This window comes from Centruroides vittatus, unplaced genomic scaffold (genome assembly GCF_030686945.1).
Source record: "Centruroides vittatus isolate TY-2023 unplaced genomic scaffold, ASM3068694v2 scaffold_435, whole genome shotgun sequence".
NCBI lineage: Eukaryota > Metazoa > Arthropoda > Arachnida > Scorpiones > Buthidae > Centruroides > Centruroides vittatus.
In genome coordinates, this window is record NW_027122708.1 from 5,499,995 (window position 1) to 5,514,941 (window position 14,947).

The following is a 14,947-nucleotide window of genomic DNA, read 5'->3' on the forward strand; positions in this document are numbered from 1 at the left end:
TTTGCCTACATTTCACAATGTTACAGAAGTGAGACATAGCATTGTCATTGAAAAAGTTAATGACATGGCTTGCTACTGCCTTGTCAGGATGATACCTTTTAATAAACTTTGCACTTCACCCCATTTTGCACACACGTCATTAATAAGAGCACTAGGTGCATCCTCCCTTCCCTTTTCTTCCTTCAAGGACATTTTCTCAAGTATATTCTTTTACTGAGCCTTTTGAAGGAGTTTGAGTTCATAGGTAGACAACTCAGTACTATGTTCCTTCACCAGCTATTTGATGTCAGCATTGTTGACTTCCAGGCCCATGCTTTTGCCAAGAGATAAGATATCATTGACAACTCTAGTTGGCTCTGTCTTGAATTCCTCAAAGTCTCTGTCTGCAACACAATCTGGCCAGAGGTTCTTCCAGGCTAAGTTCAAGGTCTGCAAGTCACTTGCTGCCAGGTCTTGTACTGCTTAGGTCGATAAGACCTAAGCAATAGAAGATATTGAAGTGGTTCTTCCAAAATGAGAGTTAACTCTGAATCCATTATTGGTTCAATACTGAAGGTGGCTGCCCAGTCAGCCAAAAACATTTGATTAATAAAATATTTCTACTGGAAAAGGTTGAAACTATTTTTTATTTAAGATTTACATTTGAAATAATTATTTTTAAAGAGATTTTTTATAAAGAAGATTATTAATTTTACCAAAATAATAATGCTTATAGAATAAGGTTCTAGCTTTTAGTTTTATAGCAAGTATATTCAACAATTTTTGGTTCAGTTTTAAATTTAAAATTAATTTTGTAATCATTTTGTTTAATTTTTTGGTTGATGACAAGTGTCTCTCCAATGAAAGAACAATATTTATTAAATTTGATATTTATGAATAATAATAGTTATGATTAGTATTTATTTTCAAAAATATTTTAAAATCAGTTTAACACTTTACCTCAAATAAAACAAACTATGAATTTAATGTGTATATAAAATTAATTTGATATGATTTATATAACATCCTATGTTGCATTTACTATTACTATGTACAAAGACACTCATGAAGTAGAATATTTTAAGATGCTATAATTTTTTAAATATGAATGCTATATACAGTCAAACCTGTTTTTATGTGCGATTTTTATTTGTGCGATTTTTTTAATGCGAATTTTTAATTTGTGCGGTTTTTTTTGTGCGATTTTTTATTTGTGCGGTATAGTTGGCGACTAGTCTCGTGCGATTCGTCATGTCTCACGTTGACTTATTATAGCATAAATGCACTTATTATAGTAATATTATTGCATGAATATGCGAAAAATGAAATAATTTACTTTTTAAGTCAACAAAACGCCACCTGGACAAAAATATGTAAAACAGACGATAGACCAGACGATGCAGTCAAGTGCTGACATCTGTTGTCAATAAATTCTATTTCGTACGGTTTTGAGTTATTTTCTACGTGAGACTTTTTTTATGCGTTCCCTATTCACCGCATAAAAAAATATTTTTTAATTGTGTTGCGAAAACTATTTTTTACAGCCATTCGTGAAGTTTCGTGCGATTTCTTTTTATGCGTTTTTTTTAATGCGGTCCCTATCCCCCGCATAAAAACAGGTTTGACTGTATTTTTTTTCATTTGTTGTGTCAATGGGTTGTTATGTAAAATTTTGTTTCAAAGAAATTTCAGCAATAACTATTGATTTATTTTAATTATTTGTCTGTCATAATTGAAGCCAAACTATATAAGTTAGAAAGTTAAAAATTTAAATATTAATATAAATTTTCACCAAAAATTTATATTTAACTCAAAAACATGATTTAGTGGAGTAACAATGTTAGAAAAGTAATGCATATGCACATAAAACAGTGTCTAGCATTTGATCGAATGATAACTTATCTGAATCATCATCAAAATGCTAGTATAATGTTTAAATGAATGCCATTACTAAGAAGGTAAATGCATAAATAAAACAAAAACAAAGTTATCATGGTTTAAGATGTTCGAGTGAATTATGGTGAATATAAATAGTGAACCTCTGAATAAGCAGTGATTGATGAATGAAGTATCTATAAAAAGTATAAATTAGGATGACATTTTGTCTTAAAATTTTGAAGTTCTTGAAAAAATTTTACTTTTATTAAGCAAATTTATCAAAACTTTTTGCATTTTATACATTGATTTCAAACTTTATAATTATATATTATTTTAATTTTTTTTTGTAGAATGAAGAGAAATTATTAGATTCCAGTGGCAAATCCAACGATTCATTACATCCAAATTGTGTTTCTAAACCACCTATGATGAAATCTCATAGTTTTGGGGGCATTTCAGTTTTAATTAGTGAAGCCAGTTCCATGAAAATGAATAATACAATTTCAAAAGCAGGTAAATTAACAGTAAATTTATTCTGAAAATGATAAGTATATTTATGAAGTAAAGTAATGGTATAATAGAAGTGAAGTATTGAATCTTGGAGAAAGAAGTTTAAAAATACTTTGAAAAATAAATTCTTAAAAAAGCAGCCATGAATACATAAAGTAACAAGATAAAAGGACAAACAAACTGCAAAATCAATAAATTGACAGTCATTGACATAATAATTAATAACAAAATATGAAATTATAAAATATACAAAATTAATAGTAATTAAGTATGTAATCATACATAAATTATGCACAAAAAATTAAAAAAATCCTTAACCAGAAATAAAATTACCTTAATAAATTAGAACATAAAATATACAGGGTGATTATAATTAAAGTTCTGATGTCATAGTGATCTGAAATAAGAACCATTGGTCAGAATGACTTGACATTTTGTGTGAATATCTGTGATTGGAATTTTGTTTGGTGAAGAAAAGATTTAGTTCAAAAATTTACCACTAGGAAGACAATTTTTGCTTTATTACAGTGGAAAGCAATAAAAAAGTAAGTGAGCAATTATTTATTGTGACAATGTGAGGCTGCAATTTTTAATCATATTTTTAATTTATTTAATTTAAAATATATGCTCTCCACCTCAAATTAATATTTTAGTATCTTGCCCCTGTACATCATACTTTTCCTTTAACAATAGAGTTGTGCTGGAGCATCTATCTAACATCTTACAGGGGAAAACTTTTGAATTGAAATAACATGACTTCTGGTTTTTATTGGAAGTTTGTATATAGTTAATTGGGGCCTCCTGCCCCTAAGGTTTCCATATCTGGTCTTGTCTTTCATGTATCTAACTCTGTTCTCGAGATTAAGGAAAGACAGGCTGATGGATGACAATGTAAGTGTATAGGTCTACAATTTTTTCAAACTGCAGCCCAAAAACATTTACAAGTGACATAATAAATAAATGTTCAATATGCGGTCCTTCACATTCTGACACAAGCTGAAATCACAAAATATCATGTTCAACAACAGATCTAAATGTCTCTATTGAAATGGTGGGCATGATTCATGATGCTGGCTTTCAGTTTTGCTAAAATTTTATTGTGTCCATTAAACACAACATTTTTTAAATATCCTAAAACCAAAAATCACATATGTTCAGGTTGATGAATGTGGTAGCCATGCTACAGGAAAGAGTGGCTGATTACTCTGTCATTTCCAAAATGCCTGCAAAGTAGCCACTTCACTGGTGTTTGTGATGTGCAAATCAGATATAAGTAATTTGCATTTTTTTATACTGCTAGTATGCATCACAGGTCTCCCTGGTAGAAAATTTTTGAATTAAATTTTTTCTTTACCAAACAAGATTCCATTGCTTCATGGCTATTCACACAAAATGTCAAGTCATTCTGATCAGTGGTTCTTATTTCAGACTGCTGTTAAATCAAAACTTTAATTATAACAACCTGTACTTAACTATTTGTTTTATTATAATGATCAAATATTTTGTTTTATTTTTTCCATTTCCATATAAATTTCATCCTGTTTTGTAATTGTTTTATTTGAATTTTTCTTTTTAGTTTTTGAAATTATACATTATTTGTATTCTAATAAAAAATAATTAAATAATTTTTATTCTGTAACCTATTACTCATTTATTTTGTAGATTTTGGAATAATTCCTTTTGTTGAATGTATCTAATGATGATAAAATATTAAATAATGCTACATTAAATTTATATTTTTTAGAAAAACTATATTATTCTGATTTTTTTTTTCTTTAAAGAATCTTTTAATGTATCATCAAGTTCCCATTCTTCTAATGAAACTCCAGGTGAAAATAATTCATCATCTAGTCCTTCATTAATGGTTTCATCAGAATCTGGAAAATTATCTAATAATAGTATTTCAGAGATATCTGATAAGTTAAATTCTTCAGTCCTTCCTATTATTCCATCTTTCCCGTTTGTTGGACCTGAAGGACAAGCATCTCTTCAACAGGTAAATAATTATTACTCTAAGTTTAATTATGATTGCTATCAAATACTTTATAAATACAATCTATAATAAATAACATCTAAAGTATTAATTTATTAGTATTAATATCTAAGAGAGAGATATTTGAAATTATCTGTTTCTAAAATAGTTTGTTTCATTAGAAATAAAATAAAATGTATCGTGGTAGCTTAACTGATGTATTATATCATATATTAACTAGTTGTATCTTGCAAAATATTTTCTGTAAAAATCATTTGTTTAAATTATAAATGAATAAAAACACAAATTTATTTATGTAAAATTAAGTTGACATTTAAATGAACATAGGTTTTCAGTTTTTTCTTGTCTACCAACTTAAGCACCATTTTATTCAAAAAGGGCAACAGTTCAACTGCCCAAAATTTAATTTATAAAAATCTCTTCATTAATAACATAAAATTAAATAATAATTGTAATGTCAACTTAAGAAATTATTTTCAGAAGCATTTTTATACTGGATGGGAGCAAGTTTAATAGTCAGAATGGCAAATAGTGCCACTGACAAGCAAAATTAGGCATATTTTTGCTTTTAATTATTTCGAATGAAATTGAACAGTAAAATAGATGCAAGAGAGCTAATCTACATTAAATAAGCTTCAGAATGAAGTATAAAATGTAAATATAATTCATACACAAATTGGAAATAGACTTTGCCTTTGTTTATTCTGTACATATAGATAAATATTACAGATATAAATATAATTAGATAATTACATATATAATAATTATATAATATATTTAATTAGAATTATATATAATTAAATAACATATATATAATTAGATAATTGTCAAATATAAATATATGACAATTATCTAATCAAGCACATGCTTTACTGAAATACAGTCAAACCTTTAATTTCAAACTTAATTTGTTCTTAAAAGTTGTTCAAAAACCGATTTATTCTCAAACCAAAACAAATTTTTCCATAAGGTTTCAATGTAAAATAGATTAATCCATTCCCAACCTCCAAAACAAAACCATTTATCTTTTTAGCTGTATTTCATGCATAAAAAGTCTATAAAGGCAATATAATATTACTTTATCTATATCTATACCTAGATTTTTATGTATATATATATAAATCTAGGTATAGCTATAGATAAAGTAATATTATGTTGAATATATTAAAAACAAAATGTTCTATCACTGCCAACCGAAACTAACACTTTACAAAGTTCTATAAATAGAGCCTTAACTTTGACTGCCTGAATGAAATGTAACCAAATCCATTAAGACTGACAACCAATACTTTATCCACACTTTCTGAAATAGTGTTTCAATTGATTTGATTTCAATTTTAGTTTCAGTTTCATGGTGAAGGTCAGTTTTAATTGTTATATTATTATTTTTAAATTTAATTATTAGTTTTAATGTAATTAACTGGCTACTTAGTATTAATAAATATTAATATTATAATATACAGTCCAACTCGTTTATAACGTCATCCATGGGACCGGCAATTTTTTGATGTTATAACCGAATGTCGTTATCTGCGAAGTCTATTATTATCATAATAAATTTATTATCATATGTATAAAAATGCAAACTACATGTTTAAATCAACTTTATTTACATTATTATGTTTAAGTTTACATCGATGTAATTAAAAATGTCAAAAATTACCTTTTATAAGAAATTTCTATTTGTCATAAATTTCAATAATGGCGGAACTTCCGGTTTTGAGAATAATGTCAAATCAAAAGGCAACAAAAGCTTAAACTAATGTATGCCAATTAAAAATAATTTAATTATTTCTTTATAAACTATTTAATGTAATATGTTATATTAAAAATAATAGAATATTTAACAATTAGCATAAAGTAATTTGAAAATGAGTACATAATAACCGATCGTCACATCGTTAAAAGTAGCAAACCTCACCCCACCGAAGTCAGGTGGTGAGAGTACCACCCACAGTCGTTCTAGACCTTAGGACTAAACACGTAGTATTTTCTTTGTGAAATAAAATTTCTAATCTAATTTTGTAAATTTGGGAGTGCTTCAAATATGATGTTAAAACAGGGTTTTATGTCCTTACAAGCAGGTTTTTTAACATTATCTAGTATAGTAAAGTTGTGGGACCGATAAAAATTTGACGTTACATTAGGGTTGTCGTTACATCCGATGACGTTATAACCAAGTTAGACTGTATTATATTAATAAATTTTTGTTAATTTAATTTAACTTAAGCATATTTAAACACAAATTCTTGAATGCCATTTTTATTTGGCATTCATGTAATATAACACAGTTTTTATTAATTAATTTGATTTAAATTTGACTGTGGCACATACTGATAAACAGAAATAGTACCTTTCCCACATGCATATTGAAATGTAATTTAAATAGCAACATCATTGATGATTCGTTACATGATGCCTGGCAATCTTGGTGCCACTAACTTCTGAATCGGTAGTCCTGTCATTGATTGGTTGGGTCATCAACTTTTTTTAACACAGGAAGAATAGGGAGTTGAACCATTGGTGGCCAGCTACTGATGGTCAACTCTAGTAGATTGTTTGGCAATTGAGTTATTGTATGGCAACTGAGGCAAATATGGCATTCAAAATTTTGTTCGTAAACCAATTGTTCAAAACTTGAGGTTTGACTGTATATGTTTTGTATAATTTTGAACTGCTTATTTTAGAAATGAAGATTTGATATAAGTGTGTCAGTGTTTTTTGAGCCCACAATTGCTTAACGGTGTCTATGCTTTTTATATGTTGTGAGTGTAAATTTAATGGTGTGTTGTTCGAATCTGCTTGCTGAACTTGATTGCTATTTGCTGGAATCAGAGATGAGCCGCCATTTTGGAACCATAGGTAACATTAACCTGCTTGCCTCTATGTTTTGCACATTTCAAGTAATTTTTAATGTTTGAACACCCACCATGAGTTACTGAAAATTCTGAAAAGCACAGCTCATATTTCACTTGGTCAATACAATCACAGACTTTTTTCAATCATCAGTAAAAACATGGTTTCTTTTTGGCATTTTAGAGATTAAATGAATTTAATGTACAGTACAAAATAATCGCAAATGCCAACCAGCAATTTGAACTCAACTAAGATATGACATGTGCAGCAATGACGTGGCTAGTGTAAGTTTCAATGTTGCCAACTCTAATAGAAACAAAATATCTAAAAAATGAAATAAAAATATCTGGATCTCATAGGCTACATGCTGTTATAAATTCTGTGAAAATATCTGAATGACAAAATAAAACATGTAAATTCATTAGGCCATATGCTATAAATTTTGGGGAAAACATCTAGACAACATTAACAGTACAGTACTTAGATTGGCAATAGTGAGTGTAACAGAGGGGTAATTGCCAAATTGCCATTTTACCCGAGGCCACACTATTTTTACTTGTATACTCGACACTTTTAAAATTTTACCAGTAACCGGGACAAAATGACAAACTGGCCGGGACTCTGGGACAACATCGTCAAACCAGGACAATCCCAGTCAAAACGGGATGTCTAGTAAGCCTAAGTAAAGATAACAGAACACCACATTTTGTATCATACACCCATCAGTCCACTCAAATAATAGTTTCCATTTTATTATTTTATTTTTGTTAATAGATACAGAGAATAAATTAGCATAAATCATAGATGCTCACAGACACATTTCAAAGCTAACAGCTTGATGCTTGATGCTGAATATTGTTCCCAGGGAAGGAGCTTTGATATTTCTCTTGCTATTTGCTGCTTGGAGTGTACAATGCCTCTAAAATGGCTTGCTGCAAAACTTATGCTAAATGCTATGTTTGCTTTTTGCTTTTTTTCATAAAAGTGAACATTTTCTTTGGATTCCTTTCAGTTTATGAAAATAGGTAATAATATAAGTCGTTTGTAAAAGTGAAGTAGCATAAAGTGAACTCTTTTAAAAATGGGGAATATCACTATACATGAAACTGATCAATTTGTCTTATTATAAAATTTATACATTTGTTGATTTAATTTGAATAAATAATTCATTTAACTATTATGTGCAATACTCATATATAGATATCAATATATTATCACTATATTGATATCTGTATATTGTCCAGATTTATAATTTTTGGGGTGATGTTATAATTATGAAACTGACTTTATATTTATGATATAATCATTTATTTTATTATTTGATTTTTGAGCAAGTATTTAATGTTTCATCATTAATGACTTTATTAATAGGTACCTAGTCAGCCTTCTGAATGGACGGAAATGAATAAAGATAATTGTGTTAATTCTGTAATTGGTTCTTCTATACCAAATGTACAGAATGAAACATCATCTGAAATTACAGAAAATTCTTCAGGTAAATTAAGAAAATGTTATTTTAAAAATTTAATAACTTAACCTTTTTAATTGCTAATTGTAATAAAATTTATTTAGTTTTGAAATATATTTATTTCAATTAGAAAACTGAATCAAATGCAGATTTCCTAAAATTCAGTCATATTAAATTATTTGGCACTATATAGATTTTAATTATAGAATATATTTTATTTTTAAACATTATATAGTAGAAGTGCTACATCAGTTCATTCTTTGTTCCAGAATATTATATGTCTGTAGTTTAATTTTGCAACCCAAGTTTTTCTATTTTTTTCTATTCTTGAATCTAAAATTCATGTATTTGAGGAAAAATTAATAAAGATAAAGAAGCAACAGATAGAAACAATTATATGATTTTTGATGCTTTTATCTTAAATGTCTTTTAATGCAATTCTTGTGTTAACAAATGTTAACCATACTAATACAGTATTTACTATTTCATAGTTTTTTTAAGTCATTTTGGTACATATACTTACATGAACAGTAAAAATATATATATTTTATTCTTAAAAATTAGCAATTCTATCTAAACAAAAAAAAAAAGTCTAATGACAAAATATCAAAATGATTAAAGAAAGGGATAAAATTAAGGTTCTAGATCATTTACAGGAATAAGAATCAGCAGTTATAATTGTTCACTCTTGTTTTAAATGAGTCAACCACATATTAAGAAAAACAAAGACAGCTTGGAAATGCAGTAGCACCTTCTTGCTCCTAAGGAGCAAAAGTTTAGAAGATTTTTAGAAATTTAACCATCAAGGAAATAGAAAAAGACTTAAACATTGGGACTCAAGATCAATCACAAAAGAATCTCTTTGAGTGGATCCATTAACCATGAATAAGCAAAATGTCTATTTCATCATTTTAGTGTAAGTATTGGCAAAATCAACTAAGTTCAAATTCATTTGAAGGATAATTTCAAATATTTAAGAAATGTATTGTGTGTAATGTGAAGATTTAAAGAGAAATCAAAGAATGCTTGTTATGTTACCAGAAACTATTATTTGACTTCCAAAGAAAGACAAAAAGAGATGAAAATTATGTATTCCTATTGTCAGGATTTGAATTTAGTGAAAATAATGAGAATAATAATTGTGGGTACCGCGGAGGGACGACGAGGTCAGACCTCTGTTTAATTTCGGCAACAAGTCAGAGTGACTTGCTCACGTGTCAGGGATGGCTTATTTGTTGGTAGGAATCCCGTAGGGACGGGACTACGTTTCATCCGGTCGAGTGTAGGAGGGAAGGTGGAGTCATGGTAAGGCGATAAGCGAATATTTGAGCGAACAAGACACCATTTAACAGGATAACAACGATTTAATGGAAAACAAAATATACGTTACAAAAATCTGACATAAAAGGGGTGACATATAAAAAGCTATATATCCCTATCACGCGAAGGGAGAGAGAGAGTTCACATAAATGGGTTCCATACCTCTTGGACAATCAGTAATTCAAATATGCTGTTCATCACGATGATCGAATATTCCTTTCTAGGGAAGGGTCAGTGGCACTTGAGGCACAATAGTCAAATATATTCCGTAGGCACAAAGGGTAAGATCGCGACTCGAACTAAATCGATGATAGACTCCCCAGAGGGGGGGAGCATCTTATATAGCTTTTTGCTGGGAGATTTGGTCACGTGCATGTGCTTAGGCCATAGGTGTTCCCGGGATTGAAAACAATATGGCGAATTCGGGCGCTAACTATAAACTTAAGTTGCAAGATGATCTGTACTCAGCGTAAGAACAATGGATAGTTGACAGTTATGCGGCCGGGGATGCATATTTTCTCGTCCAGGACTATTTTTAGGCAGGATGTTTATAATAGGAAAATTTTTGATTCGATATAGGGAACAATTTTATTATAATTCGTATTATATTCGGATTATATCCGGATATAAGAAAGGGGTAATTATTAATTCGGATATAATTTATTATAATTTTGTGTCAAGGGGATTTCCAGATCTCACATAATCATAATTTAATTTAATGAGTTTAGCTTGGCTTTAGCAAAGAACCAAGTTGACTTGGGCCTAACTTTTTATGCAGAAATCCTCTGCTCTTTATAGTGATCATACCAGATGATAACTGGCTGATATATTTTCCTTTTTACTCAGAAATGAAAAAACAACAAAATTATTTCATTGGTTTGGAAAAACAAATTGACCTAAATTCCGTCCTTGATTTGCTACTCCATGCATGAGAAAAACAAGATTGGAGAAGAAGAAAGGGGGAAAGAGACAAGATGATTGCATTCCAGATCTAACTAAAATGTTATTAAAAATGATGCATAAGAAAGAAGACTATTTTACTCATGCTAATTAGTAGTTTATATTTATATATTTTTTTTTTTTTTTATAAAAAAACTTTTATTTTAAGTCATTGACTTGACTTATGGTTAGAAAATTACTGATGAATGAATTTAAATTTTAGAGAAGATTTTGATCATTCCTTCTCGCAAATTACAAAGATTTCTTACAACTATATGACATAAAACAGACTATTTACTGTTGTATCTTTTGATTTAATAAAAACTATACTAATATCACTATAATTTATTTTATTTTTACTTTTTTATTTTTAAAACTTTTTCCTGATTCCTGAAATTTAGTTTTGATGAATATTTGATTTGATTTTTTGGTGATATGAATTTAAGGGGGGAAGATTTTAATTTCCTGCACTAAATAGTAATTTAGTGCATGAAATATATATATATATTTAACAATTTAACATTTTTAATTATTATATAAGTATTTCAAATAAGTTACTAATTTAGTTTTTTTTTTCTATTTAAAATCAATAAAATTACTTCAAATTATTGTAATATGTAAAACAATAATTTTAGGTGATTTTATTTACAGAGTTTGAATTTTTCTTTTTCTCCTATTTTAATTTATTTCTTTACTTTTTATTTAAAAACATTTAAATTAATAGTTTTTAATGTTTTAAGGTACATCATATGTTAAAATAAATGAATCATCAGAAAAGAAACCAGTTTCAAATAATACTTCACCAGCAGTTATGTTTACACCATTCCAGCAAATTCTCAATCCTTCATTTCAAATTGTTACTCCTAATCAAATATCTACAAATACAGCTTCTGGACAACTTTATCAGCAACAGTATATCCCTACACTTGTTTACATTCCTTATATATCAACTCAGAATCAGTTAATGCAACAGAATTTGTTAACACAAAAAAATCAAGAACAGAGACAAAAACAGTTGGTAAGTCTGATTATATTTTTAAAATTTTTTATAAATACAAATATTCTAACTTTTCACGTGTTTGTGAATTCATCCTTCTTGTCTTAAACTAGTTTTAGATGTACTGTACATAACAAAATCATTTATCTACATTTATAAAAATTTAACTCATTAAAAAAAAATTACAGTTTATAGAAAATATATTTGAAAATAGTGTTTTTGAAAGTTTTTTTTACCTTGCATGCTATTTTTGTTTAGATGTTAATTTATACAAATTTTTACAGTGTGTAATTTTTTTTTTTAAATCTAAAGTATTAAGATAGTGGTAGTAGTAGTAGTAGTAATATTTACTATTTATTTTTTATGAAATAAATATGAATATTTAGTATTTTATAAATTTTATGTCTATATAAGATTTCAACTGTGTGGTTATTTAAATGAAATCTTTCAATTCCGACTTTAAACTAAACATTCGTCTCTGTTTGTTTATAAAGTCTTTTTTTTTGTTATATGTATTATTTTTTACATTTACATATTAGACATTTTATTGTTTAATACCAATTTTGCTATCAGTTTAGTTAAAACAAGAGCGACATCAATTTCCATTAAAATTATAAATATCAGTTATTCTTAGTAAAAATAAATATGAAAAAATAAAATATTTTTTAGAAAATTGGAAAATTATTATAGTTTTCATTATTTCAAAACAAAATTTACATCAAATAATGTAAAATATTAGTTTCTAAACTAAAACTTGTATGAAATACACAAATAACTAATGGATAATATGCACGTTTAGAATAGATTTTGTGAATTTTCTGGTTTTGTGATTGTTTTTTCTAATCAAATATTTATGGCAGATATTTTATTATCACTTTCATCATTTTTAACTTAAATAAAACCAGCTGCAAAATATAGGTTAATTTTTAATTCATTCCAACGACAAATATATTTCTTCTATATTGTTATAGTACTAATTATATTTTTCTCAAAATATTTTCATTTTTCAATTACTATTTTAGTTTGTCATCTTTCCTTTTCTATTAAAAAAGATTGATTGAAATAGAAAATAAATGAGACATTCTGTCTCAATTACTACATATCTCTTGGTTATTGATTGATTAGTGTTCAACATAATTTATTCTATGCAATATTTAGCTTTTTTTAATTTTTTATTTAACTCTAAAAATATATAAAAGTAAAGAACATATGTAACAGATATATGCCTTGTTCAATCTAAGTTTGTGCACTAGAGATATGTTCATGAATCTTATCAGATCTGCTTGTAACTGATCAAGATATCATTCAGGTGCTAGGCAATACATTGTGAAAACAACATAGTTCTGCTAGCAGTGATGTATGTATCCCTGTTTGAAAGCACCATATCCCTCAATTTGTCAGCTTTAAGTATGGCCACATTGTTAATTTTCACCCATGTTTTGTTTTCCCTGACATTGTTCCAAAATGCTGACTCTTGTCTCCAGCCTTTTAAGTTGCAGAGTTTTCTGGCTGTTTTCCATCTGAAGTATTTCTTTCTGATGTTACTCATTCTTTCTATTACATATTCAACATTCGGTAACATACTCAGGTATTATGCAAAGGAAACATACATAGGGCCCTATCAGACATCTTTTAAACATTCTGGTGGACAGATGTCATCCCAATAGATTATGTTATGAGGTATATAATATTTAAATGTTATGCCCCGTTGTTTCTGGATCCAACAGATCTTGTGATGATAAGTTCTATTTAACTGATGCTTAGTTAAATAGAACACATAACATGCCCCTCAGAAATGACAAGGTAATGTAGATGCTAAGAGAATACGAACAGTGTGTAGGTGTTACTAACTGATGCCAGAGACAATCAAGAACATCAGTATGTAAAGTACTATTTTTAGTATCTTAGGAACCGACACTAATTGCGGCCGGTAAAACTTCCGTTAACCTAACGGGTACTTTACGTGGATTCGAGATTAGTGTGCCAGGCCTGGGCTTTTACGCGTGCACCGAAAATATTAGTAAGAATAACGACAAATATCAAGTCAAAGCAAAAAAGTTTCAAATATATTTAATTAGTAAATAGAATTTACTAAGTACAATTGTCTATAATTCAAAAACAAAAAAATTTATTAACGAAAATCAACAAGTCAACCCGACAATAAACTCAGCTACTTAGCTAAACTTAATATTAATTTCCCTTTGAAAATTCGACAAACCAAATACTTAGGAACTATGAACAGAATCTCTTATGAACTAAACGTCTATCCGTCACCTCACTATACTAGGAATCTATTTCCTCAATCTTTTTGCTATCGTCAATCGAATTCCTCTTTAACAAATTGGATCGCCTACTTCTCAATCTGGATTTCGACCAGGAATCACCTCGCTCTGGAATTCACCTCATCCTTCTTCGGTTAGTGTACTGGCTTTATGCTGTGAGGTGACGTCACAATTCAGCTGGGTTACTCCCCTTATTTACGTACTTAGTTTTCTAACATTAAGTTTCTTTCTGGCAGCTTTAATTTTCTGACAAAAGCTTATAAACTGTTTACAAAGTATTTAGCACAATTTTCTGGGATGTTATGACGGTTTAGTAAGTATTTCTTTACTAGTGAGTGTGGGGATTCCCCCCTCCATTTTTTTTCCTGCGGACTGTTTATTTCTGCTGGGTAGCGCAAGTGCGCGAGAATTTTTCCTACGGCACTAGTTTTTTTGTGAGTTGGTTTATCTTTTTTTTTTTTTTTTTTTTGGTTACTAATAAGAGTGGTGGGGAACCTTTGTCCTAAATAAACATAAGCCCCAAACAAAATATAATAAAACGAAAAATAATAATAAAATAAAAATAACGCTCGGACTCAGTTCCTTACAAGTATATTGGTGCAACAGCACATTCCTTATTAAGTAACCTTAGACTACCATTACACCATTCAGAAAAGAATATAATGCCAAAGCTTGGACCTAACCTTTTCCATGCTGGTATATGCCTTTAGGTGTAATTAATCAAA

At 28.5% G+C, this 14,947-nt stretch overlaps 1 protein-coding gene across 3 annotated transcripts in view; it reads left to right on the forward strand.

Moving 5' to 3' along the window:
- Positions 1-14,947, forward strand: part of LOC136989038 (cAMP-regulated phosphoprotein 21-like) — a 108,727-nt gene that overhangs the window by 62,592 nt on the left and 31,188 nt on the right. For all 3 annotated transcript variants that reach the window (XM_067287093.1, XM_067287094.1, XM_067287095.1), the window contains 4 exons: positions 2,208-2,370; positions 4,149-4,363; positions 8,588-8,711; positions 11,684-11,961. In XM_067287093.1, the coding sequence (XP_067143194.1) occupies positions 2,208-2,370; positions 4,149-4,363; positions 8,588-8,711; positions 11,684-11,961 (780 nt within the window). The remainder of the gene's footprint in view (positions 1-2,207; positions 2,371-4,148; positions 4,364-8,587; positions 8,712-11,683; positions 11,962-14,947) is intronic.